General features: G+C 53.2%; 1 protein-coding gene across 1 annotated transcript in view; it reads right to left on the reverse strand.

Annotated features, from left to right (window-relative positions):
• Nucleotides 1–19,527, reverse strand: part of RASGRF1 (Ras protein specific guanine nucleotide releasing factor 1) — a 106,950-nt gene that overhangs the window by 12,331 nt on the left and 75,092 nt on the right. Inside the window, exons 16-23 of the mRNA XM_061181703.1 lie at nt 17,434–17,559; nt 15,619–15,789; nt 14,947–15,053; nt 14,413–14,525; nt 12,045–12,105; nt 7,758–7,861; nt 6,182–6,266; nt 2,867–3,064 (exon numbers count right to left, since the gene is read on the reverse strand). Coding sequence (XP_061037686.1) covers nt 2,867–3,064; nt 6,182–6,266; nt 7,758–7,861; nt 12,045–12,105; nt 14,413–14,525; nt 14,947–15,053; nt 15,619–15,789; nt 17,434–17,559 — 965 coding nt within the window. The remainder of the gene's footprint in view (nt 1–2,866; nt 3,065–6,181; nt 6,267–7,757; nt 7,862–12,044; nt 12,106–14,412; nt 14,526–14,946; nt 15,054–15,618; nt 15,790–17,433; nt 17,560–19,527) is intronic.

The following is a 19,527-nucleotide window of genomic DNA, read 5'->3' on the forward strand; positions in this document are numbered from 1 at the left end:
CAGTGGGCTCTGTCGCCCACCCTCAGCATGCCCGTGGGCAAGTTATCACTCCACTCACTTTGCTAGGTTTTGACTTTCGTATCTGGAAAATGGGAGGGTAGGTCCAGGTGTTCCTTAAGGGCAATACTCGTTCAGACAGTCCAGAATTGTGGGTGACGTAGAAGCTACACAGCCACATAGCTCCAGGTGAAGCATCACCACGCTTAGAGACCATGAAAATGTACAAAGGATATTCTGGTGGGTGGGGTTTTTGCATACACTTGGGGCCAATTTGTGGCTCTGAGCTGGGCACACTTTGATTTCTTCCGCACCTGTGTGCTTACTTGAGGTGTGTGTCTGCTCCTCTTCGGGAATGTTGCTCTCGGTAAGGAGATTTGTATCCTGGGAGGCCACTGGATTTTCCCAGCTGCTGCTTAGAAAGTGTGTTCTGACTTGAAGCAGCTCAAGCATCTTCTGGCCATGCCAGGAGCTTCCATCCTTTGAGGCTCACTGGGATAGCAGGCCCCCTGGGGCCTTGGGCATCTCTGCTGGAGTATGGACACCAGTGGGCTGAAATATGGGGGCATTTGGAATATGGCTCTGAAACCAGAGACCAAGCAAGGAGCCTGCCTTGGAAATAGTGTCAGGAAGAAAGATGATTATATATAGCCTCTTAAATACCATCCTTTCCTGTTCACCAAACAAGACTTCTGGATGGCCAAGGCTGCTCCTTCCAAAGAAGCCAAAAAGTATTGTTAGTCAAAGAGAGGCTTATGTCTCTACTGAAATCCAACCATTCCAGGGAGAGGAAACACATATAACTGCATTAGTCATCTGCATCATCCTCTGGAGATGCATCATCTGATCCTTTCCTGAGGGGAAGTTTTATTTTCAAAGAGGATGGGAAGAGAGGTTGGAAGAAGAAAGGGGAGGGACCAGACATCCCAAACTAATTCTGACTCCCTGACTCTTGCCAAGGCTAGACTGGACTTCGACACAGGCTTTTCTGCTCTGGGCTGGCACATTTAAGGGAATGATAAAAAAAAACTAGCTGCTGAGGCTACATTTCAGGTTGGTCTAAGAAATGTGGCCATCTTGGCCTATGGGATACCTGCAGAGGGACAGCGAACTGTTCCTGGTTGGTGTTGACCAGGGCATGGCCATGGCTACCCAGAAGCTCTTGGAGCCGGGCGCTATGCAGACGGACAACTATAGCACAAACTGAAGGGCTGGGAGAAGCCAGTGGGGTCCAGTCTGCCATAGAGGGTGCAGGCCTAGATGTGTTTTCAGAGGCATCTTTGATTTTTGGACCAGGCTGGCTGGCCCTAGGTCTTGAATGACATCCTGGAAGGCAGGCCAGATCACACACCTTGACCTCTAACTGCCCTCCATTTGCACTCTCCTAAGAGAATGGAAGACTTCAGGATGGTCAAGGCAGTTCCCTCCCAACTCTATGACAAGGGTGATGCTGGGGAATGAAGCCAAGAAATTCCCACACCCCCAGAAATGGGGTAGGAAAATGGAGCCTGGTCTGCGGGCTTCTAGAAAAGATGACATCATTCTGATGGAATAGGGCAGGAGAAGAAAGATGCTGACCTGAAATGGGTCCCTCAGACTCTGCCCATAGCCATGTCTGAACCTCGACAGGCCGATCAGCCTAGATGACTTAGCGGTTCTGTGGCAGCCTTGCTCAACCCCTGACTTCAGGAGTTCATGACACTGTGTGCCACGTGTGGCCAGATGTGCCTGCTCACCTGAGCTCCCGCACTTCCAGCCTCTGTTCTTTCTAGAAGCCCGCTCACAAGAGAGACATCTTCTGGTTTTCGTCCTGACCCTGGCATCTCTGTGTGCTAAGCAAGAGGCCCAGCCTCATTGGATGGAAGGGGTCCTTTGCAGTCCTGCTGTAATCTGGAGCTGCAGTGATTGGCTGGCAGCGGAAGGGCAGCAGAGATGTCCCAGAGCTGTCCTGAGATTGGCTGCTTATCTAAGTAGGAGGGATTTATGGACCTGCTGCCTGCCTGGGGAGTAGAATCATGCCCTGCCATTGGCATGACGAGAGTAGTGAGGAGCAGGGGAGAAACAGAACTATGAAGGGGGTAAGTCCAGAACGGTCCAGATGGGACAGGCCCCTTGGAGACCCTGGGCCCCACACAGCCCACCTGGCTGTAGGACCAGAGACACAATAACCAAGTTACTGGTGCCTTTGGAGGCTTACCCTGTTCCTTGGTGGTGACTGTCCAGCTTTCTGCCAACATGCAGGCTGGGGCTGGGACATCCAGTGCACCCAAAAAGGAGGTGGCCTAAGTGTCCCGTTGTGCCCTCCTTTCAGGAGAGCTGCCTCCTCATGACCCCAGGGCAAGGAGCTTTATTCCTGAGGAAGATTCCACCTTATGGTTTTTCAGAATCAGGTTCTGAGTGAATAAAGATCAAGCCCATATTTAAGATCACATACTATCTAATGGGTAACAGGGACAAGTTAACTCCCTGGGGGCCAGAAGGGCTGGTGAAATCAACATCTGAGGAAAGGACTTGCAGGATCATCTGGCCACCATCTCGGTAACCTGCAGATCTGGACTGAGATCCCCAAGAAGTCACCACTCTTTTGTCCCAACTCAAGGAAAAGAGTGTTGGTACCAATAATCACTGTCCTATATCCCACTTTGGCGTATTGATTATTCAAGTGGGAAGTAAAGTCCCACAAGGTCCTAGTGCCACATCCGTTGGCCTGACATCTGGTCCCAGGTGAAATAGGAGAAGAGGTTCTCTGTTTTACCTGGGAGTACTGGCCCTCACCCTGTCCTTCATCCACCTATGGATGGTGGCCCTCTGGTCTCTCTGCCCCAGCCCCAGCCCAGACCATCAGGCCAAGCTGGCTTCCTGCCCGCACCTGCTTAGAGACTTTGAGCCACGTCTTTTTCAGCCGGAAGATTGCGCTCCGGTTCATGGATGAGGTGATCTCCAGAACAGCATTGTAGTTGTGTAAGCATCGGCATATGTCAGCCACGGCCACCCACTTCTCGATGGCGCTCACCCTCACATTGATGTCCTCATTGCGGATGATTTCTGAAGCAATCAAGTTACTGATCTTTAAGCCCATGCAATAAGATAAGAAAAAAGTAAAAGGAGTAAGTATTGTAAAGATGATAAATCACCATTATTTGCAGATTAAATGATTGTCTGTTTGAAAATTCCTGGAAGAATGAATTGGAAACTGCCAGAACAACCAACAGAGCTCATTAGGGTAGCTGGTTAAAGACTCAATATACAAAAATAAATTTTTTTTATATATTAGCAATACCAATTAGAAAATACAATGAAAAACATACCATCTTCAAAATACCAGTGGGAATCTGTAAATTACCTGGGACCTGTAATGAGAACTATGTAGGATGCTACATGAAAAATAAATAAAAATACCTTTTATTACCAAAGGTAATAAAAGAATTGATTAATGAAGAAAAAGATTAGATTCCAAAATGGAAATGTAAATATGTCTTTTTTCAAAACTAATATACAAGTTTAATGCAATCCAATAAAACATGCAATGGGAGTTATCTTGAAAACTTGACAAAGTAATTCTGAAGTTTATCTGGAAGAACAGAGAGTTAGAAGAGCCAAGCTCTGAGGGAAACTCCCACCATACAACTAAAGCTTGGATAGGGCACACACTTTGGGGCATCCCTGGTCTCACATATCCAAGGACTACTCTACCCCTGCACAGCAAACAATCACATACACACAAACAAACTAAATGTGGACTGGACCTGGAGCAGCCAGGGGGTAGGAAGCTGGGGCCAAAACATCAGGGAGCTACAACCGCAAGGAACTGGGGCAGCAGGAAATACTGGACCTCCCTGTACATTTCTTTGCAATTTCCTGTGAATCAATAATTATTTAAAAATAAAAAGTACAAAAAACACGACTTGTTATTAAAAAAATAAAGGTGATTAAAGGACAGTTACCGATGAATATAAATTGTAGGGCTTTACCACCCAGAAATATTCTTTTTTAGAAAAATTTCTAAAGGATGTATATAAAGAAGAATGAATTATAAAACTATTTAAGAAGGGGAAACTACTGAAGAGAATCAGGGAGGAATGTTAGTACAAAATAGTACACATATTATAAGCCTTAATTAAATTGAAGTAGTATTTTTTTCCATAAAGAAAACACTGAATTCAAAACAGTTTTACATATGTTATATAACTTTTTTAAAGGAATAGAGTAGTCAAATCTTCCAGAGAAGAGAGAAAAAAGGAATACCTGCCAATTTATTCTATGAAGCCAGTACAATCTTGATACCAAAACCAGATACAGAAAATACAAGAAGGAAAAATTACACATCCTTTTGTTTAATATAACATGAATATTTTAGATTTGTCCATGGAACACAAGGATGGTTGAATATTAGAGAAAAATCTGTAACTGTCATTCATCACATCAACAGATTTAAAGGAGAAAAACCATACGACCATCTCAATAGATGCAGAAAAAATTTTGATAAAACGCAGTATTCATTTATAGTAAAAACCATTATTAGCAAACAAGGAATAAGAAAAAGAATTTCTTTAACTTGATAAAGAAACAAACATTATCCTAAGCAGAGAAATATTAGAAGCATTCTCTTTAAAACCAAGAACAAGATTCACTATCACCATTTCTGTTGAACACTGTCATAAAGGGCCAGGCCTAGAGGCACCCAGCATGCAAGTACATGCACCCGAGGGTGAACAGTCCCTTAAATTTTGCCCCCTGAGCACCTCGTTCAATTTACCCTAGTTCTAGCCCTGATACTGGAGATCCTAGCCAGTACCAATCAATAAGATAAGGAATTAAAGACAACAGGACTAGGAAACAGCAAAGACAAAACCAAACCAAACCCTGTGTCAGGGAGAGATTAAGAAACAGAGTTTCAGGCCATGAATATCACCTTCAAAGAGGTACACATGCTGTGTACCTGAAAACAAAGAAAGGTGGATCTTAACAGTGATGGCCAAATACCAGGTAGCGATGAGGGTAGCCCTCTGGAGGTGGATTGTGTGGGTTCAAAGCAGGCTCTCCTGCTGATGACTGGGGGTGAAATTTAACTTCCTTGAGCCTCGGTTTCTTCATCCATAACAGAGAATTAGACAAAAATGAGAATAACAGGATTAAACGAGATGATGCTTACAAAACCCTTGGCATAGTGCTTGGCACATGGTCAACATTCAATAAATGCTCACTTCATATTCTCACCTTTTACTTATGTGAGTCCTGGGCACACACTGGGGGAGGTGGGGGAGGGGGGGAGAGGGAGGGACTTTTTTTTTTTGGCCGCGCCATGCAGCATGTGGGATCTTAGCTCCCCGACTGGGGATGGAACCCACGCCCCCTGCATTGGAAGCGTGGAGTCCTAACCACTGGACCGCCAGGGAAGTCCCCGGAGAGGGACTTTTTTTGCTGCCTGGTGCTGTGGTTGGACTTGTGGGTCGGGCGTCGTCCGACTCAGGCCTTGTGTGTGTTTCCTGGGGCCTCGCCCACATCCATCGCTTCCTCTCACCTGCTATACATCCTGCTCTCCATTCTGCGGCTGTGTTCCCTGTCGGGCTCCTCCCCTGAGCTGCAATACCTGGGTCCTCCTTGTTTCCTCCAGGCTGCCGAGGACCTTCCCAGGATGAGGGTCCGCCCCTGGCTGTGCCTGACATGATGCGGCCTTGACCAGGCGGTCAGGACAAGTGGACTCACGTGCCTCCACTTCCGGCCGTCAAAAGCTCTTGTGTTGATGGTTAAATTCATCAACAGAGGAATGAAGATGCCGAGTGCAAATGCCCTCAAGGCTGTCACAAGGCTGGGGGTGGACGGGTCCCTGCGGTTGCAGGGGTTGGAGCTTGGGCAAATGCGGGGAAGTTGCCGGGAGAGATTTCTTCCTTCTGGCTGGGGCTGTACAGCAGAGGAAGGCCACGAGCTACCAGACACTGGTCAGGAGACCTCAAGCATCTGCCCTTCACAGTCTCAGTTTCTTTGTATCTAAAGTGTGATAACAGCCCCCATCTTTTAGGATGGGCGTGAGCTTTAAATGAAATTATCATACCCATGAATCACAGAGCTGGAGAGGACCCAGGTGGTCTGGTTCTAGCCAGGTGTACAGCCCGTTCAGAGGGTCTCACCAAAGAGAAACCTGCAGAGAAAGGCACTGCACCCGCTCCCCCACCCCCATACTCACATCATTGAAATGCTTAGTGGTTTTCATGATATAAGGGGTCCTTTCATTCTTTTCCAGTTTCATCCATCCTTGTCCGAAGAACTCCCTGTAGGAAGTAAGGGAGAAACCCAGGGTGGATGAGGTTAGGTTTGCCTTGCTGATTTCTTTGCTTTGAGTTCTCTGCTTTTTGAAGTTGTCATTTCTGGGGAGTAACTTTCTGCAGAGCCCTCGAGAGGAAGGGACCCTGGGGTCAGGTCTAGCTCTGCCTCGTACCAGCTGTGTGGCTTCGGGTAAGCCCTTGATATCTCGGGGCCTCAGTTTCCTCATCTGTGAAACGGGAATACTGACAATACTTTTCTTACAGGGTTATCGTGAGGCTGAAATGAGATACGGTGCGATGGGCACATCAGATCTTGTTTTGGATCTTGTTTCTGAATGGGAGAACTCCCATTTTAAAGTCACCTTGCAGAAGCTGGTCTGTAGAACAGGGAGGACAGAAGGCCACAAAAAAGGGCCAGATGGAAGTATAAAGGAGCTTGCAAGCCAAGCCAGCAGCGTGTTCTGGTAATGGTGACCTCATGGGACCACAGACCATCCAGGCCTCCAGGAGAATCTCCTTATTTGATAGTGACTGTGAGAGTGACCTGGACAGAGTTCCATGGGCAGGAGAGAGCAATAACTGTCAGAAACAACTGCTGTCTCTACATGCAGGAGATGCGGCAGGTTTCTAAAATGCCGACACTCTCTGTCTAGGTGAGGTAGTGCCCCAGTCAGTGGGGGCCTCTGTGTGTGCCAGGTGGGGCTACCTTTCTGGAAAGCAGAGATCAAAAGTCCTACAGTGATTCATAACCTCAGAAGCGGTGATCCCAATTTCAGGAAACCATTCTAGGACAATTGTCAGAAATTCAGAGACATATTCAGTTACAAGGAGGTTTACCACAGCTTTAAATATAGAAGTGAAAACTGGAAACAAGCCCACTGCTTAGTGCACTGATGGGGAATACTGTGCACTTATTAAAAAGCGTGTCTTTACAGATACCATTTTGGTGTATCGTTAGGCGAATAAAGGGTGGTACAAAATTATGTAGGTGGTATAGTTACGACGAACACCTGGGGGTGATTGACCACAGGCCAGAGCAGGTAACAACCAGGCCTTGGGGCTGCTTCAAAGTCCAGAGAGTGCCCCCAGAGTCTGCTCCTGCACATGCATACACACCGACACACACTCATGCGTGTGTGCACATTTGCTCACATGTACGTGTGTGCACACACGTGAACACATACTCCTTTTCTAGACCTCCAGGAAAGGAGCGCCGAATTAGAGATGCTTCTGGAAAAGTGTGTGTGTGTGTGTGTGTGTGTGTGCGCGCGCGCAGGCACGTGCATGTAGCTGGTAGGTAAGGACGGAACTTGGGGACAGGAAAGGGGACAGGGGTCCTCTCTCATCCCTGCCGGCACATGCATTTTTGTTTCAAGCTGTGGAGAATCAATCCATGCAGCTCTGGAAATCTACTGCGCATGCTTCAGGGATGGGGATTCAGCCAAAGACGGTGCCCGAGGAGGAAGGGCGGGGTGTCTGGCACCTGCACCCACTCACTCATAAGGGATCTTCTTGAAGACCAGGTGGTCCAACAGGGTCAGCTGCTCCGCGATCTCCAGGGCTGAGTGGTTTTCAAAGGGCTCGGCCTTCACGCCTTCAGCCTGAGAGGAGCAAGGTCCCAGTTAGGCCCATGAGGGACACCTTCTGGCTTTTTGGCCACTTCTTGGAGGGCATCTCCACCTCAATTCTGGTGAGTGGGTGGGTGGGGCGTGACTGGGGAGGCCCCCCACGGGCAGACCTGCCGAGGGGAGATGAGGACGGGACGGAGGGGGCTGGGAGCCAGTGTCTGTCGTGCCCCGTGTGTGTGTGTGTGTGTATGTGTGTATGTGTGTATGCGTGCACGCGCAGGCCTGTGCTGTGCTTCAGGGACACTCGTTTGGTCATCACTTGCCCCCAGAGCATGGATAACAGAGGCATCCAGAGATTAATGACTAGCCCAAGGCAATCAGCCAGAAACAGGCCGACTGAGACCGGAACCCAGGCCATCTGATTCTAGGCTGTGATCTGTCTCTCCCTTCAGGTCCTGTCTGGGTCCACAACTGGCTCCATAAAATTTCTTTTTTTTCTTTTTTTTTGGCTGTGCTGCGTGGTGTGTAGCTTGTAGGATTTGTGGGATCTTAGTTCCCCAACTGGGATTGAACCCGGGCCCTCGGCAGTGAGAGTGTGTAGCCCTAACCACTGGACCTCCAGGGAATTCCCCATAAAATTTCCTTTTAAATTTCATTAGCAGAGAAGAACTCACCAGTGTGGTTACCTCCTGGGACAGTGCCCCCGTCCTGTGCCCAGAAGACAACTGTCTGCCTTAGTCCTGGGTACCATGCCGCTGCCCCCAGGGCCACCATGGACACCACCTTTAAAGGTGACCACTACCTGAGCCCCCCGATCAGGGGAAATCCTCAGCAAGCACTGGCTAGGGGACGAGTGTCCCCATGGCAGGGATTAGACAAGAGGATGCCCAGGGCACAAAGGCCTCTGGAAAGTCTGCTGGATCTGGGAGAGGCTGGAGGGAGCTAGAGAAAATAGGGGGAGGGGACAGCTGTGCAGTCTTGGGAAGAGAGTCAGGACCAAGGACGCCCCTGTTCTCCCCCTTGGGACCAGCTGGGCTGCGTGGGAGGAGAGGGGCCAGCTACCCTGCCCAGAGGGCCCGGCCAGCCGGCTGAGCCCCTGGAAGCTGCACTGATCACAGGGAAAGTGGGGGTGACCCCGAATCAAGGGAACAAGCCCCCCTTCTGGACGGAGTCTCTCCCTCCCACTTCTCGGCAAACAGTCATCCAGAACTGCCCTGCCAGGTCCTCGCGAGACACCAGAGACAGAAAGACCAGAAGACACGTCTCTGGCTTCAGGAGCTCCAGTCACAGGACCAGAGCAGGGACAGAGTATGGGAAAGCCGAGGAAAGGGTTCCTACTCAGCCTCTGCGTGGTGTGTGTGTGGTGTGTGTGGCGTGTGTGTGGTGTGTGTGTGTGTGGTGTGTGGTGTGTGTGTGGGGTTTGTGTGTGGTGTGTGTGCAGGGTTTGTATGTGTGCGGTGTGTGGTGTGTGTGTGTGGTGTGTGTATGTGTGTGTGTGTGTGGTGTGTGTGGTGTGTGTGTGTGGTGTGGTGGTGTGTGTGGTGTGTGTGTGTGTGGTGTGTGGTGTGTGTGTGTGTGTGTGTGGTGTGTGGTGTGTGTGTGTGTGTGTGTGGTGTGATGTGTGGTGTGTGTGGTGTGTGGGGGGGGTTGGTGTGGGGTGTGTGGTGTGTGTGTGGGGTTTGTGTGTGTGTGGTGTGTGTGGGGTGTGTGTGTGCGTGGTGTGCATGGTGTGTGGTGTGTGTGTGGTGTGTGTGTGGTGTGTGTGTGGTGTGGTGTGTGTGTGGTGTGTGTGTGTGGTGTGTGTGGTGTGTGTGTGGTGTGTGTCTGTGTGGTGTGTGTGTATGGTGTGTGTGTGGTGTGTGTGTGTATGGTGTGTGTGTGTGTGGTGTGTGTGTGGGGTTTGTGTGTGTGTGTGGGGTTTGTGTGTGTGTGGGGGGTTTGTGTGTGTGTGTGGTGGGTGTGGTGGGTGTGTGTGTGTGTGGTGGGTGTGTGTGTGTGTGGTGTGGTGTGTGTGTGTGTGTGTGTGTGTGTGTGCGTGGTGTGTGGTGAGGGTCCATGCATCCCCCCTGACACAGTCGCCCCGGGCCAGGAATGCTCTGTGCAGAAGCCCAGATGCAGGAGCCTGGGTGTGAGGGACACGATGCCAACAGGGGATGACAAGTTCTCAGGAAGGCAGCGGGGACGTGGGGACGAGAGCAGCAGGTGCCACCTGGGACACCGTGTTGCAGGGTCCGGACCCTCATGGGGAGGAGCCCCAAGCCTCTGAAGCAGGGGCGGCAGGCGGGGAGCTCAGCCCGCTCCTGAAGGCCCAGGATGGCTGAACTGTCAGGACCAAGGGCCGGGCTGGGCCTGGGGAGCGGCCTGCGAGCCAGGGTGGGGTGGCCCAGTGGCCGGGGGCACTGAGCGCTGCGGAGAGGCCCAGCAGGAGGAGTGCTGGGCAAGGAGGAGGGGCGGCTCCCCCTGCTTCCTCCTGGCGTGGCCAGGTGAGGGCTGAGCCTGGCAGCAGAGGCTTGGAAAGCCGTCACAGCAGGAAGCCCTCCTGCTCTCTGCTCTCTGGTGAGGCCGTGGGGCCTCCTCCACACTGGACGTGCCCCTTGCAGGCCCTCTGGCCTCTGGGAACCAGGTCAGGGCCGGGGGCAGTTCGGCGGGCAGTGCTTTGTTCTGGAATAGCCTCAGCTCTTCATGAAGGAACAAGAGGCCCTCAGGCTCTTGAGGGGTAAACATTCCAGTCGGGCCCCTGCTGGGAAACAAGAGCAGAGTGTAGCTGCTCCCCTGAGCTTCCCTGCGGGGGCACATGTGGTTTCCTGGGGTGCCAGCCCTGCTTGCTGCTCTCAGGGGCCAGGTGCAGGCAGCGTGCCAGTGTTCCATGGATGGCCTCACCCACCCCCCGAGTAGGGAGAACCAGCTCCGGGAGTCAGGAGAGGGGCAAGAGGAGAGCAGTGGGCTCAGAACCCAGAGGCCTAAGTCCTCACACTGGCTACTTGGGACAGAATGGACGTCACTCGGCCAGTTTGAGAAGTGAGCCAGCAGGGGCCGAGGGGCCCGCAGGGGCCGAGGGGCCCGCACGGTCTCCACCTCCGGGGAGGTCAGAGTTGGCCTTGAGCTTCCTTGGCTGCAGTGGTGGATGGCAGGGGCCCAGGGCTCTGGGGTGGCTCGTGGTGGCACGTCATCAACCTGGAAATAAAAGTGGGCCTAGCCAGGCCCTGGAAGCACACAGACCATTGTCCCCTTCCACTGCATGGAACACTACCGTGAGCTCTGCCCGGGGTCCCCTCATTTCTAGGCAGGTGGCCAACTGCATCCTGTCCTCTCCGGGTGAGGCAGTGTGGCGTGTGCAATGAGTTCTGAGTGCAAACAGCAGCTCTGCCACTTAGCATAACCTGGGCTGGGTCACTCCCCTACCCCTGCCTCAGCTGCCTCCTCTGGAAGATGGGGATAATGATATAAACTTGCAGCACTATTGATAATAGTCTTTAAGACTCTAGCACAGCTCCAGCGCATAGGGGCAGCTCATCCACTGAAGGCCTGACTTCTTACCCTCCTCCTTCCAGGGACAGTGTGACCAGAGAGAGTTGAGGGGTCAGGGGAGGGATGGGAGAAAGAGGATGAAGAAAATGGAGGTGGTAGTGTTATGGGTTGAATTCCCCACCACCCAAAAAAAGATATGCTGAAGTCCTAAACCCTGGTACCTGTGACTGTGACCTCATTTGGAAATAAGGTTTTTAGAGATGTGCTCAGGTAAGATGAGGTCATTAAGAGTGGGCCTAATCCAGTATGACTGGTGTCTTTGTAAGACGGGGAAGTTTGGACACAGGGACAGACATACACAGAGGGAAGAGGACGCAGGGACACCCAGGGAGAACATGGCCATGTGACGATGGAGACAGAGATGGGAGATTCACTGCCACAAGCCAAGCAACGCCCAGGGCTACCAGATGCCGGAAGAGGCCCAGAAGGATCCTCCCCTAGAACCTTTGGATGGAGCATGGCCCCAGCGACACCTTAATTTCAGACTTCTGGCCTCCAGAACTATGAGAGAATAAAATTCTGTTATTTTAAGTCACCCAGTCTGGGGTATTTTGTTAGGGCAGCTCTAGGAAACCAATACAGGGGGTGACTGAGCTCCATCAGGGGGTCGTGGGGTGGGGATCCTGGGAGCCAGGAGGCCAGGGAAGGACAGACTTGGCCAGCAAGCAAGAGGGCAGGCCTGGCTCACCATCTGTGTGAGCTCCTCCAGCGTGATCTGGCTGTCCCCCGGGTCGTCCTGGGTCAGAGTCCTACGGGACGAGAAAGCACAATGAGCCCCATGCGATCGGTGCCCCCTGCCTTTGTGGCAGCCCCCTCCCTGCCCCAGCACGCAAGGACCCACGGTCTCGGCACCTCCCATCTCTCTGCCTGTGCTCCGCCATTTCTTGCGCCAGGAGCCCCCTTTCCCCTTTCTTGTCACTGACTTCTTGATGGGCTGTCCTCAGCATTCAGCTCCCTGACCCTCCTGGCTGGGCAAGGTTCCCACCTAGGGCTCCCTCAGCCCCCAGGGCTTCCTGTGGTCTCAGCCTCAGGCTCCCCATGTTGGAACGGCTGTGTATATGCCTGTCCCCTGCTGCTAGACCCGCCGGGAGCCCCTGAGGGCAGAGTGATGTCCGATTTGTCCCGGTAGCTCTGGTACCCGGCACAGGGCTGGGCACGTGGTCCGTGCTCCTGCGTGCCTGTGGGGGGAAGGAGGGGAAGGACCTTCAGGACTGGAGGATCAGAGAGGCCAGGAGGGGCTGGGAAGCCGTCCAAATGGGAGGGACGGAGGATGGTGGGAGGCAGCAGTGTGGGGGCCAAAGGCCCGGAGGTGGGACACCGTCGACGGGCGGCTGAGTACAGTCGAGTGGGTCCCAAGCAGTGGTAGGGAATGAGGCTGGACCCTCGGAGTCAGGCCAAGGTGCTGCACCCTCCTTCTGACAGCGATCGTGAATCCCAGGGATGGGTCTGAGAGCCAAGCTGGGGCTGGGGGGACACTCAGGAGGCTGCGGGGCCTGCTTGAGTCACTGGCGCTCTCCCTCCGAGGAAGCAGTGGCTCAGAGGAATCTCACCTGCACACCCGCAGCTGGGGCTCGGTGGGTCCACCGTCCACACCAGGGCTGCCCAACAGCACAGCCGGCTCATTCCCCTGTACCCCGGCAACAGCCCAAACAAGCTTTCTGACCGAGGGTGACTTTGGCCGATAGGCTCAGGGTCCCAGAACAGCCCTGAAAGCCTCCCGGGGACCAGGAGGAGGAGCCTGGGGGACCTGGTGGCTGACTCTGTGCATGTGCGTGTGTACGTGTGCATGTGTGTGTGTATGTGTACGTGTGCGTGTGTGTGTGCATGTGTGTCTAGGGGGCGGGTACTGAAGGCAGGGAGGATTCTAGGACGCTGAGCCTGCAGGAACGATGGGGCCTGTAGCACGGGCCTTGGGAAAGCAAAGTGGATGGTCTGGCTGGAGGAAGACTGCAGACTGGGTTGTCGGCAGGAAAGTGGCTGCAAGTCTGGGTCAGAGACCATGACCGCGGGACACAGAGGGGCAGCTGGAGCCAGGCAAGAGGTGAGGAGGTGAGGCCTGACCCTGAGCCCGTGCACCTGGGCAGGGCCGGAGGGCAGCCTGAGTCAGCAGGATGGGAGCGATGGGTGGACTGGGGCCTGCGCCCGACACCCCTGAAAGACCTGCAGAGGCATCAGCATGATCTCACCACAGCCTCACCACAGCCCTGGAAGTGGGTGTTGTTCGCCCATTTTACAGAGGAGAAGAACGAGGTCCAGAGAAGGGGCTTGCCCAAGGTCACACAGCGAGTCACTGTCTGAGCCAGCAGGGCTTGGACGTGGGGCCACCTGACCTCTGACCTCCGTCAGGAGAGGCAGTCTGGGGCAGGAGGAAAAAGGACAGGTTTGGGGACAATTTAACTCAATTCAACAGACATTCCCTGAGCACCTAGAAACAGGGGCTTGCCAGTGCTGTTCAACAGAACCGTCCTCAACGATGGGAATGTTCTTTATGCTGCCCAGTATGGAGGCACCAGCCACCTGTGGCTCATGTGACCAAGGAGCTGAATTTTATTAATTTATTTATTTTTAATGATATTCTTTTTTTTTTTTTTTGTCTGGGTGGCACGTGGGATCTTCCCCGACCAGGGATGGAACCCAAGCCCCCTGCAGTGAAAGCTCAGAGTCCTAACCACTGGACCGCCAGAAAGTCCCAGAACTTTAAAGTCCCAGAATTTTAAATTTTATTTAATTTTAATTAATTGAGATTTCACACCTATATGTCGCTAGTGGCTACCACGCAGGACGGCATGGGCTAGATAGGTGTTTGCAGTGGGTGTGGATGGAGAAGCAGACACCCTTCTTGCCTCAAGGGCTCAAGGTCCGACGGGGGCAGGCAGAGGGGAGAACAACACATGGACAGCCCACTCCAGAGCCTGGCTGCCCCGAGATCCTCCCAGCACACCTGCCTGAGGCAGTCCTTCGGCCTGGGACCGTCCCTCCTTGCCTCCCTGCCTCTGGCCAGCCGTCCGGAGGCCGAGGGCAGGGCCCCATCCCAGCAGGCTGACCTCAGCCCTTACCTGATGATGTTGGCCGCAGCCTTCCGCTCCTGGGTCAGGAGCTCCGGGTCGTGCATGACCTCCTCCAGGAAGCTGATCACCTTGCATTTGAGCTCGTCGTTGGTCTCAAAGTCCTGTGGGGAAGAAGGGAGGGTGGCTGTGGCTACTGTTCCAGCTGCCCTGGGGTGGTCCCAGCCCGGCCAGAGGAGGAGGCTGAGGGTTCGACTCCTGCCCATGGCAGGCTGCCCGCCTCATTCCCCTCTTCCCTAGCTGCCTGGCCGGGCGTCAGTGGAGCCTCCAGACCCAGAGGTAGAAGGCACTGGGCAAGATCAAGGAGCATCCCTTGATCTTGACCGCTACACCGCTGGGCCAGGCTCTGGGAGGTATCCCTGCTGTAGACAGAGGCGGAGAGCAGAGGCCCCTTGTCCCCTGGAATGTCCTAGGTCCCCTTGTAGGGGATCTGAGCAGGCCCTCCCGAGAATATCAGGGTGGCTGGCTCCTGGGGTCAGTGGCCTCGGGTTCCCAGCAGCCCGCCCCGGGGTTAGTCCCACCCACCTGAGAGTGCTTGGAGACCCAGTGGCGGAGCACATTCAGGACGCGATTGGTGGCTGCTCTGCGGATCACAAACTCCTTGTCTCCGTTCCTCTGGTCGGGGGGAAAGCCTGGCGGCACACGTGCAGAGGCAAGAGAGGGGATGCGAGGATAAGAAACAGCACTGGGCTCTAGTCCAGACTCAGACCCCAGATCTGGGGAAGTCGGGCTGCCCCGCCTGGCTGCTGGCGGGAGGGCTATGGGCAGGGGATGAGAAAATATGTGACAACCATCCCAGGTTCTGACCAATGAGACTGGATGTCACGACTTCTCTGTGGACACAGTCCATACACACCCGCCTCTCCCAGACCTCAGCATCTTTCAGGGGCTGCTGGAGGCGTCTGGCAGCCTCTCCAGACAGGGCCACACTGGATCAGAGCTCTCCGGGACCCCTTCTCTGCCGGACCAACGTCGTGGCAGTGGGAGGTGGTGGGGATGGCAGAGCTTCCTGTGGGCAGTGGGCTTGACTCTGAGCAGAGGTTTGGAGTAGCAGAGGGGGTGGGTGGGGAGGAAGGGGCCTCCAGGCAGGAGGCTCAGCACAGAACAAGCCCTGGGGCAGCAGGCGCTCCACATTCGAAGGGGGACAAGTCCCTGGGGCCACGGCTGTCATCAGCAGCCGCGAGCGATCCCCCATACCTGCGCTAGCCAAGGACATCCTCCGGTACTTCTCCTTGTTTGGGGTACCCTCGTTGGCGCCTGCAGTTGCTATGGCAAAGGCAGAGGCTGCTGACAGGGCGCTGCGGTTACCGTCCAGCTCGCGACAGGAGGTCATGACGACTCCATTATTATAAGAGAAGAGTGGGAACTCTGTGGAGAGCACGAAACCACTCCTCAGCCCTTCCTGGTCCAGCCCTCGGCTCAGGAAACCAGGGGTCCTGAGGCTAGAAGGGGCCCAAGACAGGCTGGCTGGGCTCACTGCACCCACGACTTGTCAGGCGGTGGCAGCGGGGTCTGTTCCCCTGCTGGGGTCCCCAGGAAGGGACACGCTCATGCCATGCCATGTCACCCCAGGGCTGCCTCAGAGTAGGGAAAGCCCCTGCCCCCCTCTGCTTCTCCTGCTGAGATGAGAAGGTCCCACCAACCCTCCACCCCTTCCATCCCTCTACAGCTCCAAACCCTTTACTTCTTAGGCCCACCTGGGCACAGCCTTGCTTGAGGACAGCATCGTGAGTTTTCTTACCCTTTCAGTCTATTTGGAATGAACACATAACCTGTCCAGTGTCTGCCATGGATAACTCATACTGACGGTCTCCCTGGCACGGTGGGGTGGAAAGAGCACTGCACTCCGAGTCCTCACCCCCTGTACTAGCTGTGTGGCCTTGGGTAAATTACCTAACCTCTCTGAGTCAAAATAATCTCTGGATAATAGGGATATTAACACCTGCTTCAAAAGGTGGATGTAAAGATGAAAGGAGTTAACACAGATGAAAGTACTTAGTATTGTGTGAAAAGCTGTATCTTATGGAAAAACCCAAATGAATTTTTTGGCCGACCCAATATATATGCCATGGAATATCAATGCAATTAATAATAATCATTATTTTTTTAGCAGTAATAGTAGCAGAATCTCACTCCAGAAACCTTAAGCTTCAGCTTGTAAATCTCTGGAGAGCAATCCATCCTTAGGAGAAAGTAACAGCACTTATGCAGTGAGGCTCAAATGACTGACTTTAAAACTCAAAGCTGATTTCTGGAATTTGGCTGTCTGTGAGATCTGCTTCCGTGTACCTGAGAGGCTGTGGTAGGCCTGCAGTGTGTCTGGGCAGTTTCTCTCTGCAGGTGGGTGACCCTGTGACTTACTGGGTCTCCTCAGAGGGCCTGGGGAGTTGGGGAGTTCGGGGTTCAGGCTGCACCTTGTATGTGGGACCAGGGGCTTTCCATAAGCTTATGCCTCACCTTTGGGTACCTCCGAGCCCCCCTGTATGTGGGGAAGTGCTTTACGGGAACCAGAGACCCAGTGGCTCCCCGAGAACCCTCCAGGATCACGAGTCTGAGACTTGGGTGGGCATCACCACAACCTCTCGGAGACTTTTCCCTTAGATGAAAAAACAGGAATGCCCCGGCCCCGCTGCAAGGTGTCGGATGTTATTAAAGAGCCTGGCCCAGAGCCTGACATGTAGCAGCAGCTCAGGAAACACCTTCTGAACCTGGATCTTTCCATGAATGAAGCCAAATGTTGGGCCTTCCTGCCCATCTGTGTTGGGTGGGTTAGGTGGTCTTGTCTGAGGTCAGGGGAGTGATCCTGCTGAGTTGAAGAACAGGATTTACCAGCCGGTGTTGCAGCCCCCGGGGTTGTGAAGTGCAGCTGAGTTCCTGCACTTAGGAGTCACTCATAAAACAGAAGGCGTGACCCCCACTGGCCTTTCCTCAGCCTGACCCGCCGCCTTCTCCCCGCCTGGATGGCACATGTCCTCTGGAACTGACCTGTGGTTTCGGGTTGGTGGATTGTACCTGAGGAATTTTTGCTTTTGACCGATTTTGGTGTTGTTGGCGATTTGGTTGGTGATGTCTCAGTGTCACCTTCGTCACTCTGGTTTTGATCGTTATCTGACTCTTCCCTCATGCAGACTTCCGAGCCTGGGAGAAAAGAAGGAAACAATTTGATGTTTCTCAAATCGTCAATGACTTTTAAATGCGGGTCTAGAATTTAACGAAGCGAACGGAGTAGGTTTGGGATATACCTGTTGAGGACAGTTTAACAGCTTCATTTGCCACAGGGCCCCATCAGACCTTTTACTCGCTGATGGGCCTGTCAATCTCCAAGGTGGCTTTTGCTCTGCCAGGGCTCCTCAAACCTTAATGGGCACACCTGGGGATCTTGTTAGAATGCAGATTCTGGTTCAGAGGTCTGGGGTGGGGCCCGAGAGGGGTGATGCCCACGAGGCTGGTCCACGGACCACACTTTGAGTAGCAGGGTACTACCGCACTCCCCGCTTTTTTGGTGTGTGTGTGAAGCATCTTAGTTAGGGTGACCGTCTAGGATATAAAATCCTGCTTTATACCTCTTGTCCCATGCACTCGGTCACTATCAAAAGTGTCCTGGTTTGGGCAGTCCCCCTAAATCTTGGGAGACTCATGGTTTACACACTTTGGGGAAAGCGGATGAATTATATCAAAAGTCCAGCTCTGGCATGGTGAGATCTTGGTCGAAAACTCTTCACCTCTCTGGTCCTCAGTTTCCCCAACTAGAAAGTAAGTGGAGTTACACCTGACCTTTGTGAGAAGCCAAAGAAAGCTATAGGTCTTCTCTTTAGAAAAGAATGTCCATATGTGGGCGTGCACAAACACACACACACACACACAAACTCTGGTGCACAGTTAGACAGGTTCAGGGTCGCCTGGATCACTGGTCAAGAAGCCCAGTATGAGGGGCTTCCCTGGTGGCACAGTGGTTAAGAATCCACCTGCCAATGCAAGGGACACGGGTTCGATCCCTGGTCCGGGAAGATCCCACATGCCGCGGAGCAACTAAGCCCGTGCGCCACAACTACTGAGCCTGCGCCCTAGAGCCCGCGAGCCACAACTACTGAGCCTGCGCTCTAGAGCACGCGAGCCACAACTACTGAGCCCGCGTGCCACAACTACTGAAGCCCGCACGCCTAGAGACTGTGCTCCGCAACAAGAGAAGCCACGACAATGAGAAGCCCGTGCACCGCAACGAAGAGTAGCCCCCGCTCGCCGCAACTGGAGAAAGCCTAAGCGCAGCAACGAAGACCCAACACAGCCAAAAACTAAATAAATAAAGTAAATAAATTTTTAAAACAATTAAAAAAAAAAAAAAAGCAGCCCAGTATGAGATGACTTCTCAAGACTGTCTCGCATCACATTTTATCACGCGCCAGGCCTGGACTCACTGCAGGTTGTGGCAGATGGAGTTCTGTGCCCCCTGACGTTGCCCTGCCAGGGATTCCGTCCTTCACTCCTGCGGGACGGCATCTGGGGCTCTCTGGTCAGCTGTTACCTTGGTTACTACTGACTTTCGTCTGCGCATGTCCCCTATTTACTGTATGCGCCACAGTAAATGTCACTTGGTACCGGAAGCTCCTGGGGGCTTTACCCTTCCCCAGCTTTGCCCTCTGCTGGTGGTCCCGCTGACTTCCCTCTTCTCAACTCAGAGGAGAGAACTTCCGACTATCTTAAAATTTAAGGCCTCCTCCTCGAAGGCTGGGGCTTCCATCCAGCCCAGGGTTGTGTGTTCGTGTGTGTACACGCATGTGTGTATGTATGCATGCACATGTGTGCTAACCAAGACAAGGCTGGTGTCACCCAGGATGTGGGCTGACCCAACCTAAGACACAGCCAGACAATCCTCCCAACAAATGCCATTCTAGAATGGTCGGGCTTCTGAGGGCAGGGAGGGCCCAGCCTGCCCGGCATCACCTCCGGCCACTGCCCCACACCCAACGTTCCAGGTGTGCTGGGTTTCACAGTGTTGCCTGAACACACAATGCTTTTCCTTGCTTCTCAGTCTTGCCCACTCCATTCCCTTTGTCTAGAATGTTCTCCCTTCCTCCTGGTGACAAATCTAGATCTAACAGGTCCTCC

Source organism: Eubalaena glacialis, chromosome 2 (assembly GCF_028564815.1).
Source record: "Eubalaena glacialis isolate mEubGla1 chromosome 2, mEubGla1.1.hap2.+ XY, whole genome shotgun sequence".
NCBI lineage: Eukaryota > Metazoa > Chordata > Mammalia > Artiodactyla > Balaenidae > Eubalaena > Eubalaena glacialis.